This window comes from Fukomys damarensis, unplaced genomic scaffold (genome assembly GCF_012274545.1).
Source record: "Fukomys damarensis isolate Sample0158 unplaced genomic scaffold, DMR_v1.0_HiC HiC_scaffold_27, whole genome shotgun sequence".
NCBI lineage: Eukaryota > Metazoa > Chordata > Mammalia > Rodentia > Bathyergidae > Fukomys > Fukomys damarensis.
Window position 1 is genome coordinate 4,749,248 of NW_022900939.1, and position 21,306 is coordinate 4,770,553.

General features: G+C 38.3%; 2 protein-coding genes across 2 annotated transcripts; both read right to left on the reverse strand.

Moving 5' to 3' along the window:
* Positions 1-2,205: 2,205 nt before the first annotated feature.
* LOC104851285 (olfactory receptor 8H1) lies at positions 2,206-3,191 on the reverse strand. The gene has a single exon (XM_010608453.1). It carries the CDS (start codon positions 3,163-3,165, stop codon positions 2,206-2,208), a length of 960 nt encoding a protein of 319 aa, XP_010606755.1. The 5' UTR covers positions 3,166-3,191.
* Positions 3,192-11,499: 8,308 nt separating this feature from the next.
* LOC109117545 (olfactory receptor 8H1) lies at positions 11,500-12,441 on the reverse strand. The gene has a single exon (XM_019205139.1). The coding sequence runs from the start codon at positions 12,439-12,441 to the stop codon at positions 11,500-11,502; it is 942 nt and encodes a 313-aa protein (XP_019060684.1).
* Positions 12,442-21,306: the final 8,865 nt, after the last annotated feature.

A 21,306-nucleotide genomic window follows, 5' to 3' on the forward strand; every position in this document is an offset into this window, starting at 1 on the left:
ACATTATTATAATATGTGTTCAATAAAAGTCATTACTGCAGGCAGAGCAACAAGTATAATATCAAGAACAAAATAAAGATATCACTAAGCTCACAGAAAAGTTAAAATTCAAAGTAAAATATAGAATTATCATGCTAATGAATTTCATGATTAAAAAGTAAAGTTCTGGAAAGATTTATTAGAGGAAATATGTAATAGGAGTAATGTCTACTTAATACATTAAAGTATTTTATGAAAAGCATTCATATGCATACAATCTGCACAGTGGTTTTCCTTTGTAAAACAAATCCTCACCTGTGATTCACACTGGATATTGGATGAACTCCCTCTGACAATGTGGGAGAAGATAACAGAGCCAAAGACGCAAGAACCCGAGCACTGAGTTTCCTGCCAAAACGGCTAACCCAAAAGTAATCTGAGCCACAGGGTGAGGATGAAACAGGATAAATTCAGGTGACAGCCACTGACACTGTTTTGTATTGAGTGAGTCAATTCCTGAAGGTTTCATCACACTAGGGAAACGGTTTCCTTATATGATCTCCATGGCGTCATCATCCAGCGTCTGCCAGTATTTCCCTCATCAAGTGCATTTTCTGTATCTAAGTTTATTCTTGCGTCTTTGAAGCTCTAGCCCCCAATGCCACCACAGTCTCTTCCATTAGAAGCTACAAAATATTAAACAACACACACATTTCAATGACATCTATTTTAGTAATTGATAATAGCAGTCTTGCTGTCTAGGCACTAATTATGAGGAAGCAAAGCCAGGTGTTCATCATTTGCTGTGCTACATTATGGGCTTTTAAAAAATCGTGTTGTTATTCCACAGCACATTGACCTGGCCCTGTGACAGAGGCTGAGATCTCACGTTATTTCAGAGAAATAACTTCCATTACATGAGCTACGTAGTGATATGAGAAGTACACGATTGGGCAAATGCATATCATTTAAATGTTTCTTATGATCAAGTATTATATGATGCTTATTTAATAGCATGATATAAATGCTTTTTACCCTATGGAATAAAGTAGCATTAATTTAATTAGCATTTAGGTATTTCTTCAATTTAACTATTTACTACCAAGTGAGGGAAACTATTCACAGCTTTGCAAACAAAAATCAATAGTATAAATTTTCTAATTCATACCAATACATAACAATGATTTAAGAAAATGCTACATCTTATAAATGTATTAAAGTGCTTTCACTAACAGTCTGAATGAAACCCTTTTAATCTTGCATGATACAGTTACACAGATTAGTGAATATACAGTTTTAGATGAAATATAGAAGAAAATACCATACAGTAATGTGCAGAAAAATTATATTGAATATATAGACATATATTCACAACCAGTGATCTAGAAGAACAGGCACAGGAATGTTAATAATCAATGCTACATTTTTCTTTTCTCTAGTGATTTTCATTTTCCAAATTGTCTTCAAAATTAGAACAAATTATTTTCCTCTAACTTCATGATAGTTCAATATTTAACTTTATTTTGAATCCAAAATTGGGAAGTCCTGGCTTTTTTTCCTTTCAGGTGTTATGTTTATAGACTAAATTAACAAAACATTCATGCAACATGAAGAAGTGTTATTCAAAAACATATTATGTAATAAATATTAGACTAAGGCAAGGCATCCGATGATGATAGACATTGTTCATTGTTATCACCTTCCATATTTTTCAGCCATTTTCTGACCACATGGAAGTGGAATTACTATATATTGTGTGCAGCTGTCGATACTGAGGGTTAGAATTTCAGTGAAAAAGTGTTGACTTGTGTGCTAAAGAGTTGGCAAATCTAGGATGCAACTGCCTGAGTCTTCATTTTCAAGCCATCTCTCAGAACATTATTGCTATTAATCTCTATTATCAGCAGAATGACTAATATCAATTTTGCTAAAATGGAGCATGCATGAATATGGTATGTTGTCATTAAATATAAGACAAACATATTTTTTTGCTTTCCACATTGGCTGCCTCTGTAGCCACGTGTATGTATTCACAGATTAACACATGTTTCATGATGGCCAGATGAAATAAAAATATCTAAAAATCTGGGCTTGCAAATGACCACTGTGGTATTTGATAAGGATACGATAGCTGGAAAGGAAAAAAAGGAGTAAATAAAAGCACAATTTCTGGTTAAAAAACGGACTACGTAATTTCCTGTTAAAAACAAAGACAAGTGGAGTTGCTTAGCACCACTGGGATACCAACCACCTGAAGCCATCTCTCTTCTGCAGGATTCTAACAGCAGCACTTTTCACCTCTTTGTTTCTGAGACTGTAGATGAGAGGATTTAGCATGGGGATCACAATCGTGTAAAACACAGAAGCCACCTGATCCCTTCCCAAGGAGTAGGACATCTTTGGTTTTAGATAAGTGAAGATCATAGTGCTGTAGAAGATGGTGACTCCCAGGAGGTGGGAGGCACAAGTGGAGAAGGCTTTTTTCTTTCCAGCAGTGGAATTAATTTTTAGGATGGTGGAGAGGATGGACAGATAGGATCCAGATATGGTGAAGAGGGACAGCATTATAGTGGATCCAGCAAAAATGAATATAGTGATTTCTACCTTGGATGTGTCACTGCAGGACAGGGCTAAAATAGGGGATGAGTCACAGAAAAAGTGTTGGATGACATTATACTGGCAAAAGTGAAGTTTGCTCATGAAAACCACAGTCACAGTAGAATCAAGAAATCCAATAGCATAGGATCCAGCAAGCAGAGTATGGCACAGTCTTGTGGACATAACGACTGGATAGCGCAGAGGGTTGCAGATAGCTACATAGCGATCATAGGCCATCGAGGAGAGAAGAAAAAACTCAGTGCCAGCCAAGAGGATAAAAAAGAACATCTGGGTGAAGCAGCCCAGGAAGGAGATGCTCTTGTTGGAAGTCAGTAAGTTGTGTAAGGTGTTAGGGGTGAAGACACTTGAGTAGCTGAGGTCGATAAATGATAGGTGAGTGAGGAAAAAGTACATGGGGGTGTGCAGCTGGGGATCCAGGTGAATGATCAATATCATCCCCATGTTCCCCAGCACCGTGATCAGGTAAATCAGGAGGAAGAGCACGGAGAGGACCAGCTGTGTCTCTGCAGAGTCCGTCAGCCCCACGAGGATGAAGCCAGATGCATTGGTAGTGTTCTTTCTACTCATGGTGCACTGTTGTAAACTATGCAGAAATCAAATTCCACACAGCTTAAATACCTGAAAACAGACTGCATTTGCTTAAATGGCCCAGCCGTTATATTTTTTAGTTTACTTTTCCTTCGAATTGAGAAAAACTTACTGAATATGAACAAAATATTCCAATGTGTGATATAGATGGATATGGTATGGTTTGACATTTGTTTCTGACATGATAATAATTCATGTCCTCTAGAATAAGCTTCAATATAATACACTCAATATTTTCATTATTAAAAGATTTCATCCACATATAAGTTTTTTTTGTCACAGTCACTGTACTGATTTTGAGATCAGAAGAGGGACACAGAAAATAAATTTCATGTAATCAGAGCAGTTACTTCTTATCAATGGAATTTTCTAAGATAATTTGGCTTCTGTGAGAATGCTGACTGTTCTGTATTCCTGTTGATAACTTGTTTCTGTGAATTTAAGCAAGGGTATGGAATAAAGTATAAGGAAATTAACTTCAGTTTACTTTTTATTTTCACTTAGTTCCCAGTGCTTTTGGGCATCAATTTCCAAAGGATCTCACATTTTAGGAAACTTAGGTGAGGCCCACAAAGATTATACACTGCATATGATGTAGAATTGCTGAATATGTCTATCACCATTAGAGGGTAAAATAACTTTCTGTACATTGAGATATTTTTAAACATAGGCTGTAGCTCCTCAGTCCTGCAGCAGCCTGTTTTTGCCGTTGGCCTTAGGAAGCCACTTTTCTCTAAGAGACAGAAAAACAAACTAAGCTCTAAGGTTACAGTTTGCAGTGCTTATCACAATTTATCCTCTCTCCATTCCTGCTTTTTTTTCTCACTGAGTTTATTGGTACATTGTAGGGATACAGTACAGTTACATTCACCATTGGGATCTTGTACCTTACATGGTCAGTCTCGGCTCTCTATTCCTGCTTTTAATATATTACTATTTAGTTAATATTTTATATCTTTTCAGAAGCACTCCAATTTTAACCATCATACTTACTGTGAGTTCATGTTGGTGAAAACAAATTTTCTCATGCAGTCTGTGTAGAACTTTGAAAATTAGAATTTTTTCTGATATAAAATATAAGAATGTAAGGACCGGTGACATTCTGTGATATTCGTTTTCATATATGTAAATTACTTTCATAATTTTGATATGTCACTGTTATATTTTTATGCATTCCTTTTTTAGTTCTCAAGTAAATTAAATCACCCTACTGATTTTTCAGGTCTTGATCACACAGACACTTAGCCAGGCTGTCTCTTCTGAAAAGAATCCCAGCCAGCAAGTGTGCATTTAACCACAACTCCGTGCACCCTGCTCCCCTGCCTGGTCTTTCCAGGGCCCATCGAGGAGCACGCAGGGCCCTGCAGCACGTGGTCGTCCTCTGGGCCCAAATCCAAGGACGAGCACTGGGCTTGAGGCCAAGGACCCATGTTCTAAGGGAAAATGGGCAAAGGATTTTCCCTGTTTCTTAGGGAGTTCCACAGGAGAGCAGAAACACATTCTCTCATGGTGCTCTGAACTGTAGCTCAACTTTATTCACTTTTTGTCACATAATTATTTAAATTGGGGAAGTACAGTGCGTACACTCATTAGTAGTCTCAACGTAGTTTTGTTTAGTTTTCTTTTGATGTATTTTTTGTTGTTGCTCTTATTCTTGACTAAGTGATTGTAGATTACATTTCCAGGAACATGTTTATGACGGACGTTATCACTGATGGAATGATAAAATTTTCATCAGGAAATACATTGTAATTAAAAGCATGATTCATTAGGGGAGTATAGCATTCAGGGTGAGTGGCTGGCTTGATGGAAAACTCAGTACCAAAAAAGAATTAGAAGAAAGAAGTTTAAAAAGGAGTATGTTTTATTCCTGTGAAGGAATTTTGAAAAAGCAGACAGAGAAAACCTGCCCTGGAGAGGAGTCGGGGTCAGGAAAAAGATGGACAGGTGCAGGCCTCTTCCCCTGGCCTCTTTACTTAGCGTTAGGGACTCTCCCTCTAGGGCCACAGCACCTGGAAAGGTCAGAGCTTGTTTCCTAACCTGTCTCTGGCTGAATCTCAGGTCCCAGGATCCTAAGCCTGGCACCCTTGCCCACCTGCATGCTCCTGTTGGGAGGCTTTACTCTAGAATTCCAAGGTGGGACAGGGCCTCATAGGAGGAGCAACATGGAAGTCACGTTGTCGTTCCCTGTGTCTCCTGCTCAGCCTCTGTCTAGGTGGGAGAGACCATTTCCTGCAGTCTGGAGCTGAGCTCCAACCTCCCTGGTGACCTCTGTCTTCTACCAGGTTTACCCTTGATGAACCTGGACCACAGCTCCCCTCATCCTCTCTGCTCTTGGATCCAGGGTGAGGGGAAAAAGTGGGGTCTGCATAATCTTTGTGCAGGACCTGATCATGGCCCCACGGCCTCGATTTCCAGGCCTGGCTGCTGGCTGCTTGGATGCCCAGTGTCTGAGCGCTGCTCTGGTTACTCTGAAGGCCTTGCACAGACCAGTAGCCCACTGCATCATATTATTCTCATGTAGTAACACTATAGATGCATTCCTCCCTGGGTAATAAATTGATGTAGCTTTAGTTAATGATCATTAAATAATTTTTTAACTTAGATGTGTTCTACAAATCTTACATTCCATTAACAAAAAGTGATATAATAAAAAATGCTACATTGTATTTTCTATATCACAAAAATTTACAAACACGGAAATAAGGTAGATATCATCCTTTAAAAACAACTGGAAAGGGGAAAGAATCCGTGAATATATGAAATTTCTAAGATATTTGTGTAATATGAGAAGGTCCCAAACAATATATGTAACAGAAATACATATTAAACTCTTAATCATGGTAAAAATGAAAAGCAACCTGTAATAACTACAAATACAGATTTTAGAAAATATAAAAGGAAAAGAAATAATGGTCTGATGTAATATTGATACAAGAAAGGCATAATTTAGTCATTGATTTGAAAATTTGTGTAATAGAGTATATTTTTAAATATTTGGGTAAATTCACTAACAGTTTTAAATTATTGAAACACTGGTGAAACTTAATCCTTAAAATAGACATGTTGCATTTTAGGCACCTAAAATGATGAATTTTTTTTCATGATACTAACTAAAAATTCTAAAAGATATTTTTATAATCCCGTTTGGAGTAAAATAATCATTGTAATATTTTTAAACAAGTTGCAGTGAAAAAACTCACTTGGAAAATGGAGCTGTGTATAATAAAATAACCTTAAAATATCAAAGAGAAATTTTAACATGACAATATAAGAATAGAAATAAAATATTTTTAAAGTAAAGTGTATTTTTTTCTTCTTCTCAATCCACACTTAATCACTGCCACATATTGTAAATTAATTGTCAATTCTTTCCTTTGCAAATATTTTACTTAAAAACTCTAATAAGTGAGGCAAACAAGAAAAATATTATTTTTAAAGAACACTACAAACCTGAAGATGTCAGGAGAAAGGCAAAGAAGCTGTCGCTGAACTCCCTGCCGGTGGTCACAGAAAGGTTTGCTCTCCACAGGGCTCACAGGAGCACAGCTGACAGCGACTGTTGCTCACTGATTATTTTCCCTTCCCCAGCCCCTCCCACTTTCCCTTCACCTTTAGCCCTTTTCTTCTACTTCACATTGTCAGTTATCTCATTAGGATCTTATTACTATTACAGTTTATTCACACCAGAAACACTATTCGGTATTTACACATGTGTGACTTATTTATTTCACTTAGAAGTATATCCTCAATATGCATCCATTTTCCTATGAAGGAATGTAATTTCTCAATCTTTATGGCTAATATTCCATTTTATAGAAAAACCACATCTATTACATTCTTAATCCACACACTAACCGTAACCCTAACCCTAAGCCACAACCCTAACGTTCACATTGAGCTTTAAGCCAAATGAAAGGCTGAGGCTGAATATCTCAACCAACATCACCTCAACAGGCATGAGGTGGCAAGATGCCACAGGAGGAATTTTTACTCAAATTTTTCTATCACTGAAACACACTCGAGCCATGTATACACCTGGTTATGGGGGCAGAGCCATACTTGTAACGTCTGTTTCACAGCAGCAGCCAAAGCCAAAAGAAGGATTTTTTATCCTATTTCAGTGTAAATATTTCTGTAGTTTAACTGCTAGTTCACCACAGTTTAAATTCTTAACTTTCATTTACCTCCTAATTCTTTTTCATTTTTCCCTCAGTCTCTGTAATGTCATGGTAAGTTTTTCTTTTCTTTCAACTTTGACTGGTTATAGAATCAAATGTCTGTTTATCTTATTATAATTTTTGAATGACAATATTTACACAGATTTATGAGGTAGATTGTGATAAATTGATTTATGCATATGAATAGAGATCAGCTCAACAGTATTAGTATATCCACCCAAATACATCTTTATCATTTCTCTGTGGCAAGTCATTTGGTACTCTTTTCATTTTTTGATAAATAGCATGTAATTTTTGAAAAAATATAAAATTTTCACTGGTATATTTTATTTCTCCAACTTTTCTAGTTTTAATTTTTCTCTCTAGTATCTGCTTTTCTTGATTTTTATGTGTTTAATCACATTAAAATATTTCCATATATTGTGTGCATATCACTGTTTCTATACATATATTTTGCACTGGGGATTGAACTCAGGACCTTGTATTTGTGAGGCAGGTGGCAGAAAAACTGAGTTAAATCCCCAGCCCATGTCACTGTATTTTTTACTGATGGGTTTTGGTTTGGCTTTATGCTATTCTTGTACATTACCTAACTAAAGTGAGTTTTTCATTTTTATGGCTAAATATAATATGAAAGTCTGAATTTATCTTTAAAATACATCTTAGTTAAACATTTTTGTCTTTGAAATATTAATTTTATGTTCTATTTCTTCCTGACTAGAAAATATGACTCATTTCAGGTAAGCTTTACAAATTTATAGAAATTTATGCAACACTTGTAACCAACTGGTATAAATAAATAAGTGAAAGATCACAAAGGATTCAGCAGGTGAGCTGGGGATCTGGTTTTGAAAACAGTAGTAGTCATAGATGATAGATTCCCCTCAAGGCAGAAAATACACAAAGAAGCGATACAACATATTGGATCCTGAAATGCACAATTAAAGAAACAACGTGTGAACGAACACAGCAGTGAATGGGTTCCTTAGCTGGAGCGAGAGGCAGCAAAGGGAAACAGTGTGACCAAGGCAGAACTCAGTGGAAAGGTGTCAAGGAAGCCAACGACTGATAGAGGCGTCTTACAAGTAACGGGGAGGAAGTTGTTCCAGACGGAGAGCCCTGAGTCAGAAAGACTGCACCACTGACGGGGTGTAGAGCGTGTGGAGATGCAAGGAGGAATATACGGGAAGGGTACAGTGATCCGGGCTTACGGTAGTAGGTGCTATGCAAAGGATTCACACATCTTTATTGGAAGAAGCAAAATTTAGCAGAAGAATCTCTATGTAAAGTTCTCTACGAGTGAAGCAACTTGATTTTCAGGAACACAGAGCTGAATACCTTACAGACACAATTTCACGTAATGAAAACTAAGCTAATCTGAATCAGAGCTCCTTCAAATCCATTTTCCAGATCATAGTATTTTTTTATTCATTAAGTTTATTGGTACCTATTAGGTATATATTAGGATCACATTCGTGATAGGATATATGCACTTTCATTTGCTCACACCAGAGAAACTATGTGGTATTACACATGCGTCCTATTTACTTCACTGAAGACTACAGCCTCAATGTGCATCCATTTAACTATAAATGCCTCTAGTTAATCACTCTTTATGGATAAGTAGTACTCCATTTTATATTTTTAAAAAAATCTTCTTTATCCAGTCACCATCATTTGGGCTCTTTCCAAGACAAATGCTGGTGGGATGGCGGGGAAAAAGGATCCGTACTCCACTCTTGATAGGAGTGCAGACTAGGACAACTACTGTGGAAATCAGTGTGGAGTTTGCTAACAAAACTAGGATTAGAGGTCCCATTTCACACAGCTATTACCAGGTTAGGTATTACCCAAAGGAATTAATTATGCCCAACCATACTTATAACAGCACAATTTGTAATAGCTAAGTTGAAGTTCATAATATTTTAAAGTGTTTTCTGGAAGAAAGAAGTAATGTAACAATACAATATTTCTGCATATTCCAGCATTATGAAATTCAAAAATTGTCCAGCATTGCAGGTTCATTCTTTAGACAATTTTCATGCAGCAGTTCAAGAAATGTTCTAGTCAAGGTTGACTGCTGGAACATTAGTGTGTCCTTCTTTGACATTAAGCATAATAAATATTATATAGGTAGTGAGAAGGAAGGGAAACAGCTTTACTTCATTATTTTGATTATGAGCATCAGTTACAATTTCGATCTATTACTATGCCTCTGTCAACTACATGAAGCTAGATAATGTCTGATTGGCCTCAGAGTTGTATTTGGAAGACTTGAACCTGTGCCCGGGATATGTGCTTGACTTACAGATTTATCAAGTGAAGAGTAAATGAGTACATGAGTTATGCTTGTCCTTATGTGCTGTATTGCTTAATATTCTTGGGTCAGTTCCTTTCTGTTTACCGAGTCGCATTCCTGTCTCTCCCTCAGTCCCTGTATGAACAGTTTACAGCCCCTTTCCTGACCCCACTCTGCTGTCCATACGCAATGCTCAAGTCACTATTTTTGTGAAACTCCTATGGAAGCTCCATATGGAAAAATTATTACAGATCAGAACACAGCACCACACAGTACATGTCCTTGACGGACTGAGAACTTTGAAAGTCCGGAGCTGGGAAGGGCCTCAGAAGCAACATCTCTCTCTAACCTTCCTGTCATCGCTCTTCTCAGGATCTGCTTTCCCCCTCAAAGCTGGCTCTATCAATTACCACGCAACTTCTTAAGGTCATGTACAGAAAAACTCCTGTCCTCCCTAATAGCTCATAACCTGAAATGGCTCTCTGCCCTTCTGCCACCATTTCTGTGCACAAGCTGGCCGCAAAGGAATTCTGTGACCTCCCTCATGGGGAAGTAGTTTATCTGACCCCACCCTGGAAGGGTCTGGAAGTGCACTCCAGCGGAGGAAATGCTGCACAAAAAGGCAGTATACAGTCTAACACATATGGTACCGCAGGTTTGGTCTCCACGCGGCTCACAGAAAGCACCTAACAGCTGTTATTGCTACTCATTATCAAATTGGCAACTTCACAGAATTTCAGGTTCAAAGCACTATACAGTGAGTGTAGTAGTTTTGCTCATACCCTGAGTATATGGTAATTTGCTCATACCCTGAGTATATGGTAATCTTACATGATTCAAGTATACAGAGTTTATTAGATGTTAAACTTTAAAGTGAATAAAGAAAGCGGCAAAGATTATAGAAGCAGGACAGGAATTGTGTTAATTATATGTAGGCACACATTAATAACCAACAATGTAGGACAACGTGCACAAAACAGGCAAAAGTGGACACAGCATTTCTTTTTATACATAATCATCCTTTTCCAAATTGTCTTCCACATTAATTTATGTCACTTCCCTATAACTTAATTCTACTAAGATATACTACCTAAACCTAAAGGGAAAACTGCTGCCCCCTTTCTTTAAACTGTCTGTTAGTTTGTAAATTAAATTGATTAAAAGAGATTTGTAAAATGTAAAGGAACACTATTCAGAAATATGTAGTGTTTGTTATGTCAAAATATTACAGGATTCTAAGCCTTCTGTGATATTGGCTGGCATTGATTTCATTGTTCTAAAGGTTTTATGCTCATCCCCTGATGAGAGACATGGAATTATTAAATATCATGCAGGAGGGCACACAGAACCTTATTACTTCAGTGAATTAGTGTTTGTCAAATGCTAGGGAAGCACTAGATGTAGAATCTAAATGCAGTAATCTCAACTTGAAAGCAATTGCGCCAAACTTTGCTGCTGATAATCACCGTAAACACAATGACATAGGAAAAATGAAGTGTTTTTTCATTATAAAAGTGTCTAAAATTGGGGAACGCAGAAATATTATATTGATAGAATTTTTTAAAGTAATAATTTTTCTCATGTTGCATAAGATTGCCTTAACAGTACAGATTTTATATTTTATATTTAATAAGTAATTGATGACTACAGATTATAATATGAATTTTAAGTGCCTGTGTCTTAAATCATCCAAGATCATGTTTGTTAGGTAAAGAGCAGCTGGAAAAGGGGAAAAAAGGAAGATTTATTTTTTTTCAGAAGGAGACCAAAGAAATTCTTAAAAAAAAAAAACAGTGAGGTAGAAAAGTAAAAATGCCTCACATCAGTGTTATTTTAATTATATAGAACCCCTCTTTTCCCCATGACTCTAACAACAGCCTTTTTCACCTCTTTGTTTCTGAGACTGTAGATGAGAGGGTTCAGCATGGGGATCACAATCGTGTAAAACACAGAAGCCACCTGATCCCTGCCCAAGGAGTAGGACGTCTTCGGTTTTAGGTAAGTAAAGATCATACTGCTGTAGAAGATGGTGACTCCCAGGAGGTGGGAGGCACAGGTGGAGAAGGCTTTCTTCTTTCCAGCAGTGGAATTAATTTTGAAGATAGTGGAGAGGATGGACAGATAGGACCCAGATATGGTGATGAGGGACAGCACTAAATTGGATCCAGCACAAATGAATATAATGAATTCAATCTCAAATGTGTCACTGCAGGACAGGGCTAAAATAGGGGATGAGTCACAGAAGAAGTGCTGGATGACGTTAGACTTGCAGAGGTGCAGCCTGGTCATGAAAATCACACCCACAGTGGAATCAACAAAGCCAGTCACATAAGAAACTGCTAGCAGGGCACAGCACAGCCTTGTGGACATAATGACTGGATAGTGCAGGGGGTGGCAGATAGCTATATAGCGGTCATAGGCCATCCAGGAGAGAAGGTAACATTCAGCAGCAACACAGACTATAAAAAAGAACATCTGGGTGAAGCAGCCCAGGAAGGAGATAGTCTTGGTAGAAGTCAGTAAGTTCTGTAAGGTTTTAGGGGTGATGACACTTGAGTAGCTGAGGTCGAGAAATGACAGGTGAGTGAGAAAAAAGTACATGGGGGTGTGCAGCTGGGGATCCAGGCGAATGATCAGTATCATCCCCGCATTCCCCAGCACCGTGATCAGGTAAATCAGCAGGAAGAGCACGGAGAGGACCAGCTGTGTCTCTGCAGAGTCCGTCAGCCCCATGAGGATGAAGCCAGGCACACTGGTGGAGTTCAATTTCCCCATGGTGTTTTGTTGCACTTATTTTTTGAATAATAAATTTTTACAGTTACCCTGTCTCCAAAAATGTTTTTGATTATGAAAATGGTTCAGTATTTTCCACAGTATTCCTGAAAATTGATGAAAACTGTTGTGAAAAAGAGTGCAAGAATGCAATCGATGTTTATAGATATGGATATAAAATGATTTTTGTTTCAGCAAATGATATTTGTTTCATATACTAAAGGATTACATCCTGTTTTTAGCACAAAACTGATACTACTTCCAACTCATTCAATTATTAATATATTCATTTCTCAGGAAATTATTATACCCTAAGGACTCTTATCCACATCCTTAACTTCTTAAAAAGGGCACAGAGATTCCTTATGTAAACAAGAGCAGGTACATATTGCCGCTGTTTCTACCTAGATATTCTGACTTCAGGGAACAGACTTACAGTACTGTGTTCCTGATCAGACATTTTACAAGTCTTGAATAAGAATACATATCTTACTAGGCTAAAAAACATTTTTAGTGTATTAGTCACTGTACTTTTGTTTGAAAGGAATTATACTAATTAAAGTAATTTCTGTCTGGGGACACAGGTCATTCACATTAATATTAATTTCCTGAAGATACAGTAAACAAGACAACAATTAATCTATAAATCATTTGGATGTTTAAAAATAGTCTGTTTTTCCAGCTTCTCCTAGACAAGAGCAGGAATACTCTTCCTGTCCTCCACTCAAATGACTGCACAGAGAATTAATGCTCAGTCTCAGAAATCTCATGACCGCCTAAGAAAATTGAGACACCATCCCAGGAGGTCAGGTCTGCTTTAACTTGCAAAAAGAAGGCAGGGAGCTTGGAGTCACCTGGACATAAAAGCCCTGGCAGAAATTAGCACAGGGAGACAGGTTTGTGGGGAGAAGAGGCTTCTGTCTCTCCTGTGAGGTAAGTACACCCTCTTCTTTCCACCAAAATAACTTTTCCCCGCTTTTGTTGAGACAACCAGAGGCAGCCTGGATGTTCAGCTCTGGCAACAATGCTATATTCTAGAATATGTGCATTGCCTGAATGCATTGATTTCATAAACTTTGTACTACTTTTTCCACAAATCTTAACATTGTTTATGGTGAAGTCCAAATGATGAGTGCATATATATTTTTGTGGGATAAAATCACATTTATCTAGTACAATCCCCTCCAGTTATCAGAATGATACTTACTGTGCATCAAATTTGCTGAAAAACTGTCATTCGATGTAGTCTGTTTAACAATTTGTTAAGCACAAAATATCTCAGAAATAAAATAGGAAACCATATGCTGAGTTGAAAATTTTGTAATCCGTTTGTTTTTGTAATTTATCTTTGTGCTTTTCTTCATTCATTATTTTATTCTGAGGTAAACCGTATCACCCTAGTAATTTTGTTCAAGTTTTGCTCAAATGGAAAGGTCACCATGAGGTTTCCTCTGAGAAGAGTCTGAGGAGGAGCTGTGAACGGAGACAGAGCAGTGTGTGCCTCTCCTCCCAGTCAGCCTCATATACGGTGCATTCAGGACACTGCAGCCTCTGCTCATCCTCGGGGAGCAATTTCCAGGGAGGATTTCTTGGCCCGACTCCAAGGAGAAAAGTTCACAGTTTTAATGAATGCAAGATTTTGTCTTTTTTCCCTAAAAGTCCGACATTTGCAACATAAACAACTCACCTTTCTGTGATGTTTCAAGTTTCAGCTGAACTGCATTTACTTACTTTTTAAATTGACAAATAGTTACATAAACTTGCCGGGATAATATTTCATTTGAGTTATTCATCAGAATTTTTTGACTAGCAAGTTAGAAAAGAAATATACTCAGTCCTACTTTCTTTACAGTTGACACTATGAAGGATAGAAAAATAAAATTTTCCATCTACAAATGTTTTGTACTTCAAAAAGTGGCTTGGCTGTAAACATAATGTCATTAATTAGAAAAAGAAGACAACATTAAAATTCAAAGATGAAATAAAGGACTCCAATAATTTTTATATTTTGTTTCCATAACAATAATTTACTCCAGGCTTTTCCCTTTGTTAGACAAAACTAGTTTGGATGTGAATCTTCAAGTTTTCATAATCATAATACTACAGTGCATTGCATATTTTATCCTCATTTTATGAGTAAATAAATTCTGCCCTGGATGGTTTTGTTAGGATGTTCCTAAGGATCCCCTCATGACTCGTGCATGGGACAGGACTCCAGTCTTTGCTAACAGAACTGAGAGGATAAATAGACATTCTCAGGCCCCTCAGCAACAGGGATGAAACTACATTCTGGTTTGTCTGTCTGTCTGGCTTCAGCTACAGGCTGTATTAATATAAATTATTTTATTCTTTTAATATACTTCATTATTTAATTTTATAAACAAAAACTAAGTAGAAAGAGAGAGCCAACCCCTATACTATGTTTTGTTTTGTTTTGTTTTGTTTTCTGTTTTTTTTGGAACCGGGGATCGAAATCGGGTCCTTGCTCTTGCAAGGCAGGCAGCAGAACCTCTGAGCTAAATCCCCGGCCTGATAGTATCATATATTTTGTAATCATTAGTGGTAAAATATCTCCTTTCTTACATATGGTCACATAAGTTGTTATCTTGAGAAGCATAACAAGTTATTAAAACAATAGTAAAGTTGAAATATTTTATTGTTACTTTAGACTTAGTGTTAGGGTCTTGTTGCAGAACTCTTCTGTGAGGTTGAGTTCTTAGCACTGCTTTATGAGCACAGAAAAATCATCACTAATGTCAATATCTAGAGTATTATTCCCCAACATTATAAGTCATACTTCCTCTGAGTGTGCTTCCTGAGCAGGTCGGAACTGTAACAAAGCACTACACGCTGTCACATCTGAGTCTGTTCATTTAAAGCCAGGGACCTAAGGAGGCCAGTGCCTGGAAAGACCCCTTGGTCCCGAGAAATGATTGACTTCTCCGTTGACATCATGCTTTCGGTTGGGGAAGATTCAAGGGGAGACAAGCAGAATTTCACAGAAGCAGAGCCGCGCCTCGTTGTGGGGGAGATAAGTGGAAGTTTCACAGACTCTTTCAGCTAGAAAGCATCCTGCAGCAAATTTTCTTCCAAACGGGATGTGGCTCTTGTGTTATTTTTCCAAGCACAAGCACACAGCGGCATTGAGGCTCACGATGGAGTCCTGTTGGATCTCACGTTCCCAACCCCTGTATGTATGATGTCACACAAGACCGAAATGCCGGTGATGCCCAAAGCAGGCTGTGAAGAGCGAGCCCCACAGCTGGACCTTTAACTACCAGTTAAATTGTATGAACGTTTACAGTGAGAGGGATTTAAACCCTCGGTGTGACTTTGGCTGCTCCTGTGAAACAGAAGCCACAAGCACTGCTCTGCTATCATAAACAGCCCTGCACAGGGCCTTGTTTATAGAAGTGAGTGTGCCAAGGTCAGGGTAACACCCACATTCCAGTCCCACACCTAAAGCCTTCAGACTACAAGGACAGTGGTCTGATTACAATAAAAAATATTATCTACTCTGTTCCTAATGCAAGACTGCTTTGTCTCGTCCTTTATGATGCTTGTTTGCATGAATTTCCATAGAAATCACAGTATAATTTCCCCAACAGATGGCCAGTAAGTCAGTGCTGGGACTGTCCAGTGCCTTTGTCAGTTACACCAGTGTTGGCCGTCCTGGCACACCGCGTTCTGTCTCTTAGATCTGTCCTTTCTCAGGCCCGCATCACACACTGGGTGAGTGGCGACTACATACTTACTGCAGGAGTCTCTGGCTAGATGTTGAAGCATTGACTCAGTGAGAGCCTCTTGAGTGTGCAATGGATTATAGTAGGACCACATATACATCAGTTTAACGGGGGCTAAGCACTGTTTTACAAAGTTCATTATTGAACTAAGAATACAGGGGCTTGGGGCCGGGATTTAGCTCAGAGGTTCGCTGGCCTGCCTTGCAAGTGCAAGGACCCGAGTTCAATGCCAGGTACAGAAAGAGAGAGAGAGAGAGAGAGAGAGAGAGAGAGAGAAAGAAAAGAAAGAGAAAGAAAGAAAGAAAGAAAGAAAGAAAGAAAGAAAGAAAGAAAGAAAGAAAGAAAGACAGGGGCAATCAAGAACCTGAGAAAACACAGGGTGAGGGTATCAGCCAGTCCAGTGATGAGAGTTTCCCCCACAGGGCTCTGACTGAACAGATTATGATACCATGAGTTTTTCTTTTCCCTGTCCTTCTGAAGTCTATCTAGGTTTTGTTTGCCCTTTGGAAGAGTATCGTGGATTGCACCAGACCTGTTAGCATAGAAACGACAGGCCTCTCCTAGAGCTGCACATGTTACCCATGTGACAAGAACACTAGATCAAGTCCCCTTCAATTTTGGAGGACCATCTCAGCTAGTGACAACCTGAAAGTGAAGAGCCTCAAGGGTGTATTGCAATCAGTGCTACCAACTTCATTCATAGAAGCAAGCAGCACCTTGATCCCCAAGAGCAGAGAGAGCCCCAACTAAAAAAGAGAAGTATAGGCCAATCTCACTAATGAACATAGATGCAAAAAACTTCAATAGATGCCAGCAGACAGAATGCAGAATATCATCAAGACAATTGTACAGGCTGAACATAAATAAATTAAGTGAATAAAAATGAGAAATGAGGAAGTTAAATTGTCACTATTTGAGATGGCATGATATTCTACATGAAAGACCCCAGAACTGCACCAAGTCTTCTAGACTTAATAACAACATTCAGTGGAGGAGCTGGATACAAGGTCAACCAAAACACACAAAAATCAATGGCTTTCCAGTACACAAGCAATAGACTCACCAAAAGAGGAACTGGAGAAACAATTCCCTTCTCAATAGCTTAAAACACACACACACACACACACACACACACACACACACACACACACACACACCAAAACAAAACACATAGGAATTAACCTAACTAAAGAAATCAAAGACCTCTACTCTGAAAATTATAGCACTCTGAAGATAGACATTGAAGATGATATTGGAAAATGGAAAGACATCCCTTACCCTTGGGTAAGAAGTACCAATACCATGTAAATCACATACTTCTAAAACTGTTAGCTAGATTCAATGCAAACCCAATTGAAATCCCAACAGCATATTTCATAGACCTTGAGAAAACCACCCAAAAATTCATTTAGAAGAAGAGACCTAAAGTGGCAAAAGCAATTCTAAGCAATAAAGTCAAGGTAGGGGGCAGCACAAATCCCAACTTCAGGCTATAGCACAAAGCTACTGTGATGAAAACTGCATGGCACTGGCAAAGAAACAGATGCAAGGATCAGTGGAACACTTTAGAAGATGCAGAAACAACTTCAGACTCACTCAGGCACCTCATCTATGACAAAGGAATTAAAAACCCTCACTGGAGGAAAGATAACCTCTTTAATAAACGGCACTGGAAAAACTAGGTTTCAACTTGCCAAAGATTCAAACTTGACCTATATCTCTCCCCATGCACTAAACTGAAATCTTCTGTGACACAGGGTCTGAATCTGGTGAGCGTAGTTGGAGATGAGGAAAGAAAAAACACTAAGATTGTGCCTCAGTGCTGGGATGAGGTAGAGCCAGGCCGGTCAGGAGAGGATGGCTGCCTGGAGTCCAGCATGGTCTGTATTTTTAGAGAAAGGCAAACTGGAAGGGAGGCAGGGGAAATAGTGCTATGAGGCCTCGCCTTAATGCAGTGTGATTATGTTGTGATCAGGGCTTGCACAGAAAGGCAACAAGGAAGAAGGATATGGAATGTAACTTTGTCCTGGGGCTGTGCCTTTCAGGGTCTAAATTTACAGTCTATGGAGGAGAAAGGGCATAGGGAGGAGGCAAAGGGCCATCTTCAGATGCAGTGCATGGCATCTCCCTCGTTTATGTTTGAAAAGGACAGCTGCATCGGGTCTGGTGATCTTTGCAGGTCCCAGGGCTGTGGGAGGGGAGGGGAGTGGCTCAGGTGCAGCCTTTGTGTTGCTCTCGGCACAGGTGTCACATTGTGGTGCTCGCAGCACATGCACCAATTTGGTCTGTGGTGGTGCATTCTGGGAGGATAATGTCGGGGGCACCTTTTTATTTTCTATGCAGAAGTAAGCAGTCCCTGACCCCATGTTATTAATTCGATGGAGCCATTAACCTTTTATTGTGGACATCCTTTGACAACAGTAGTGCCTGGGACATGTCTACAGATCCATCATGGTATATATTTACTTTCAATAAGAGGATTTAAAAAATTTTAAATGCAAATAACAAGATCTAATTTAGATTTTAGAGATAGCCATATCCCCCTTTTTTTTGTTTATGTAATTGTGCTTTTAGAGAAAGCTGAGTATGGCCAGCAGTGGCTGTCCCCGTGAGTTATCTAAGGGACCTCTGAAACAAGCACTTACAATGTGTCTACTTACTTAGCTATTTATAAAAAATTTTTTTAATAAAGAGAACCTCCAGCTGTGGTTAGGGGAGAAATGGCATAATTTCAGTCCATTTGGTCATGCTGAGAAGGGTAGATTTAGGGAAGGCAACAGTTGTTTGTTTTTTTATTCCATTAAGTTTATTTTAGGTACACAGTACAGTTACATTCATCATTGGGATCTTGTATCTTTACGTGACAGTTTTTGGTTCTTACTTTTTCCCAAACCCTTCACCTCCTCCCTACTCCCCTATTTACAAAAAACTTTGTTTCCATTTTTTCCTTTACTCATATTTTTTTCTTTTCACTTATTTCCTTTTATCCTCCCCTTACCAACCTGCCCTATACTTTTAGCCCTTTCCTTCCTATTTCACATTGTCAATTATACAATTTGGATCTCATTTCACTTTTATTTTGTCACACCAGAGAAACTACTCCAGGCAGACAACAGTTAGGGGCTCTCTTCAGGGAGATAATATAATAGGCCTTAAGTAAAAATCATGTTGCAATTTTAAACACTTCATAAAGTCAGTCCAGTGGATTTGGGTGAAGAAATCTAACACATTTGTTGTTGATTTTTTTCTATGATTGCTTGGAGTTTGGTGCCTATAGGCAAGAATAAACAAAATTGTTCCAGATTATAGAGCACACAATCAAAGTATAAAAACTGAAATATAAGAGCAGGTTGGGGAAAGAGCCATGTTTAGAAACTCTTTTTAAAAGAGTAAAATAGTTTCTGTAACCACCTGGCTCTTAGACCCTTTTATTAATGTAGATTATCAGTAACTGGTTGTGGTCATTTAGTTGGAAACGGTACTGCATTCAGATCAGCCATTGGTCTGATATTTGGTCATAATATTTTTTAAAAAATTTTAGCTGCAAAAAGGCTTGAAAATTTATTAATTGAATAAATCAAGTTTAGCTAAAAATTTCAAAGCTCATGTTAAGGTCTATAAACTTTACCATAGTTTTCTCTATTGACCCACAATAAGGGTGAGTACTAGTGTAGTTCGAAACTGCCAGTAGGGGTCAGCAATTGGAGCTCCTTCTTGTCTTGACTTCATATATCGTCTTTGGATTATACTTTCCTATTTTTTATTGGGTGAGACCTAAATTAATTAGAATTAACCACCTGCTGTCTCTCAAGGTCGACTAAGTCTCCGCAGGGGTTGCTTGGAGCCCTGTACAGAGCTTCTCAGAGGCCCTCAGTGTCAGCGGTCAGGATGTGTCATGGCCTTGCCTGACCATGGTGCCTAGCGCTTTGTTTTAAGGTATCCTTTGTTGTAGTTGTTGTAGTTGTTGTTCTCACAGTGTTGCTATTTGGAATTGGACAGGCTGCCAGAAGGACAGTAGGAACCTTGAGCTCTTCATCAGTGAAGTACAGAGGAGAGCAAGCTAACCCCATAATCATGCTAACCCCATAATTATAGGTCAAGAATTTGCAATTCACAAGAAATGTTTTACACACACCAGTTGAACCTAAGCTCAAACTGAAACACAGATGAAGTTATATATTAGCTAGAATTTATACCTCGGTTTCTCATGTCAAGTTTCTCCTTGTTTGGTAGAGCACAGATGCAGTTTGTCTGGCTTTGTTTTGGGTTCTGGAATTGGCAGGCAGCATCAGGCTGGCCTTGGGGCTCTTTAAGCCAGAAGTTTTGTTTGCTTTGTTTTGTTTTTTTAACTATTTCGCTTTATGCTCTTTAGAGATTTCCCAGCTGTTTTCAATCCATTACTTATTTTCTCATTTCAGTTCTTTCAAAAATGAGTGCAAGGTTTGAATTTTTCTAAGTGTGACCACAGCACTTCCTGGTGCATGAATGATAAATAGTCCTCATGTTTCTGCCCCCTCTGCATCTGTGATCTCAGCATCTCAAGAGAAAATAAAGACAGTGCCAAACATTTTACAAGAAATGACAGGAATTGTGTTAAATACATATATAAGCACGTAATAATAACCACCAATTTATAAAAACATGCACAAAACAGGCAGTAATGGATAGAGTATTTCTTTTATACATAATCATTATCTCCCAAATTGTCTTCAACATTAAGATATATCACTGTCCTATAACTAAAGTCTTCTTCAATATTTTACCTGATCCCAAAGTGGGAACTGCTCCTCTGTTTTCTTAGGCATTTATTAGTTGTTAAATGAAATTGAATAAAAGAGGTTGGGAAGACATAAAGGAATACTATTTAGAAATACGTACTATCTATTATGTCAAAATACCATAGAAATTTAGGTCTTTGGGTGATAATGGCCAGCACTAATTTCATTGTCCTAAAAGTTTTATGTCCACCTTCTGATGATAGGGCCATGGAATTATTATATATCATGCACGTGGGCATACTGAATTATTCTTTCAGTGAATTAGTGTTTGTCAAATGCTAGACAAGCACCAGATCTACAAGCTAAGTACTGTAAACTTGACTTAAAATCAATTGCTCCAAACTTTG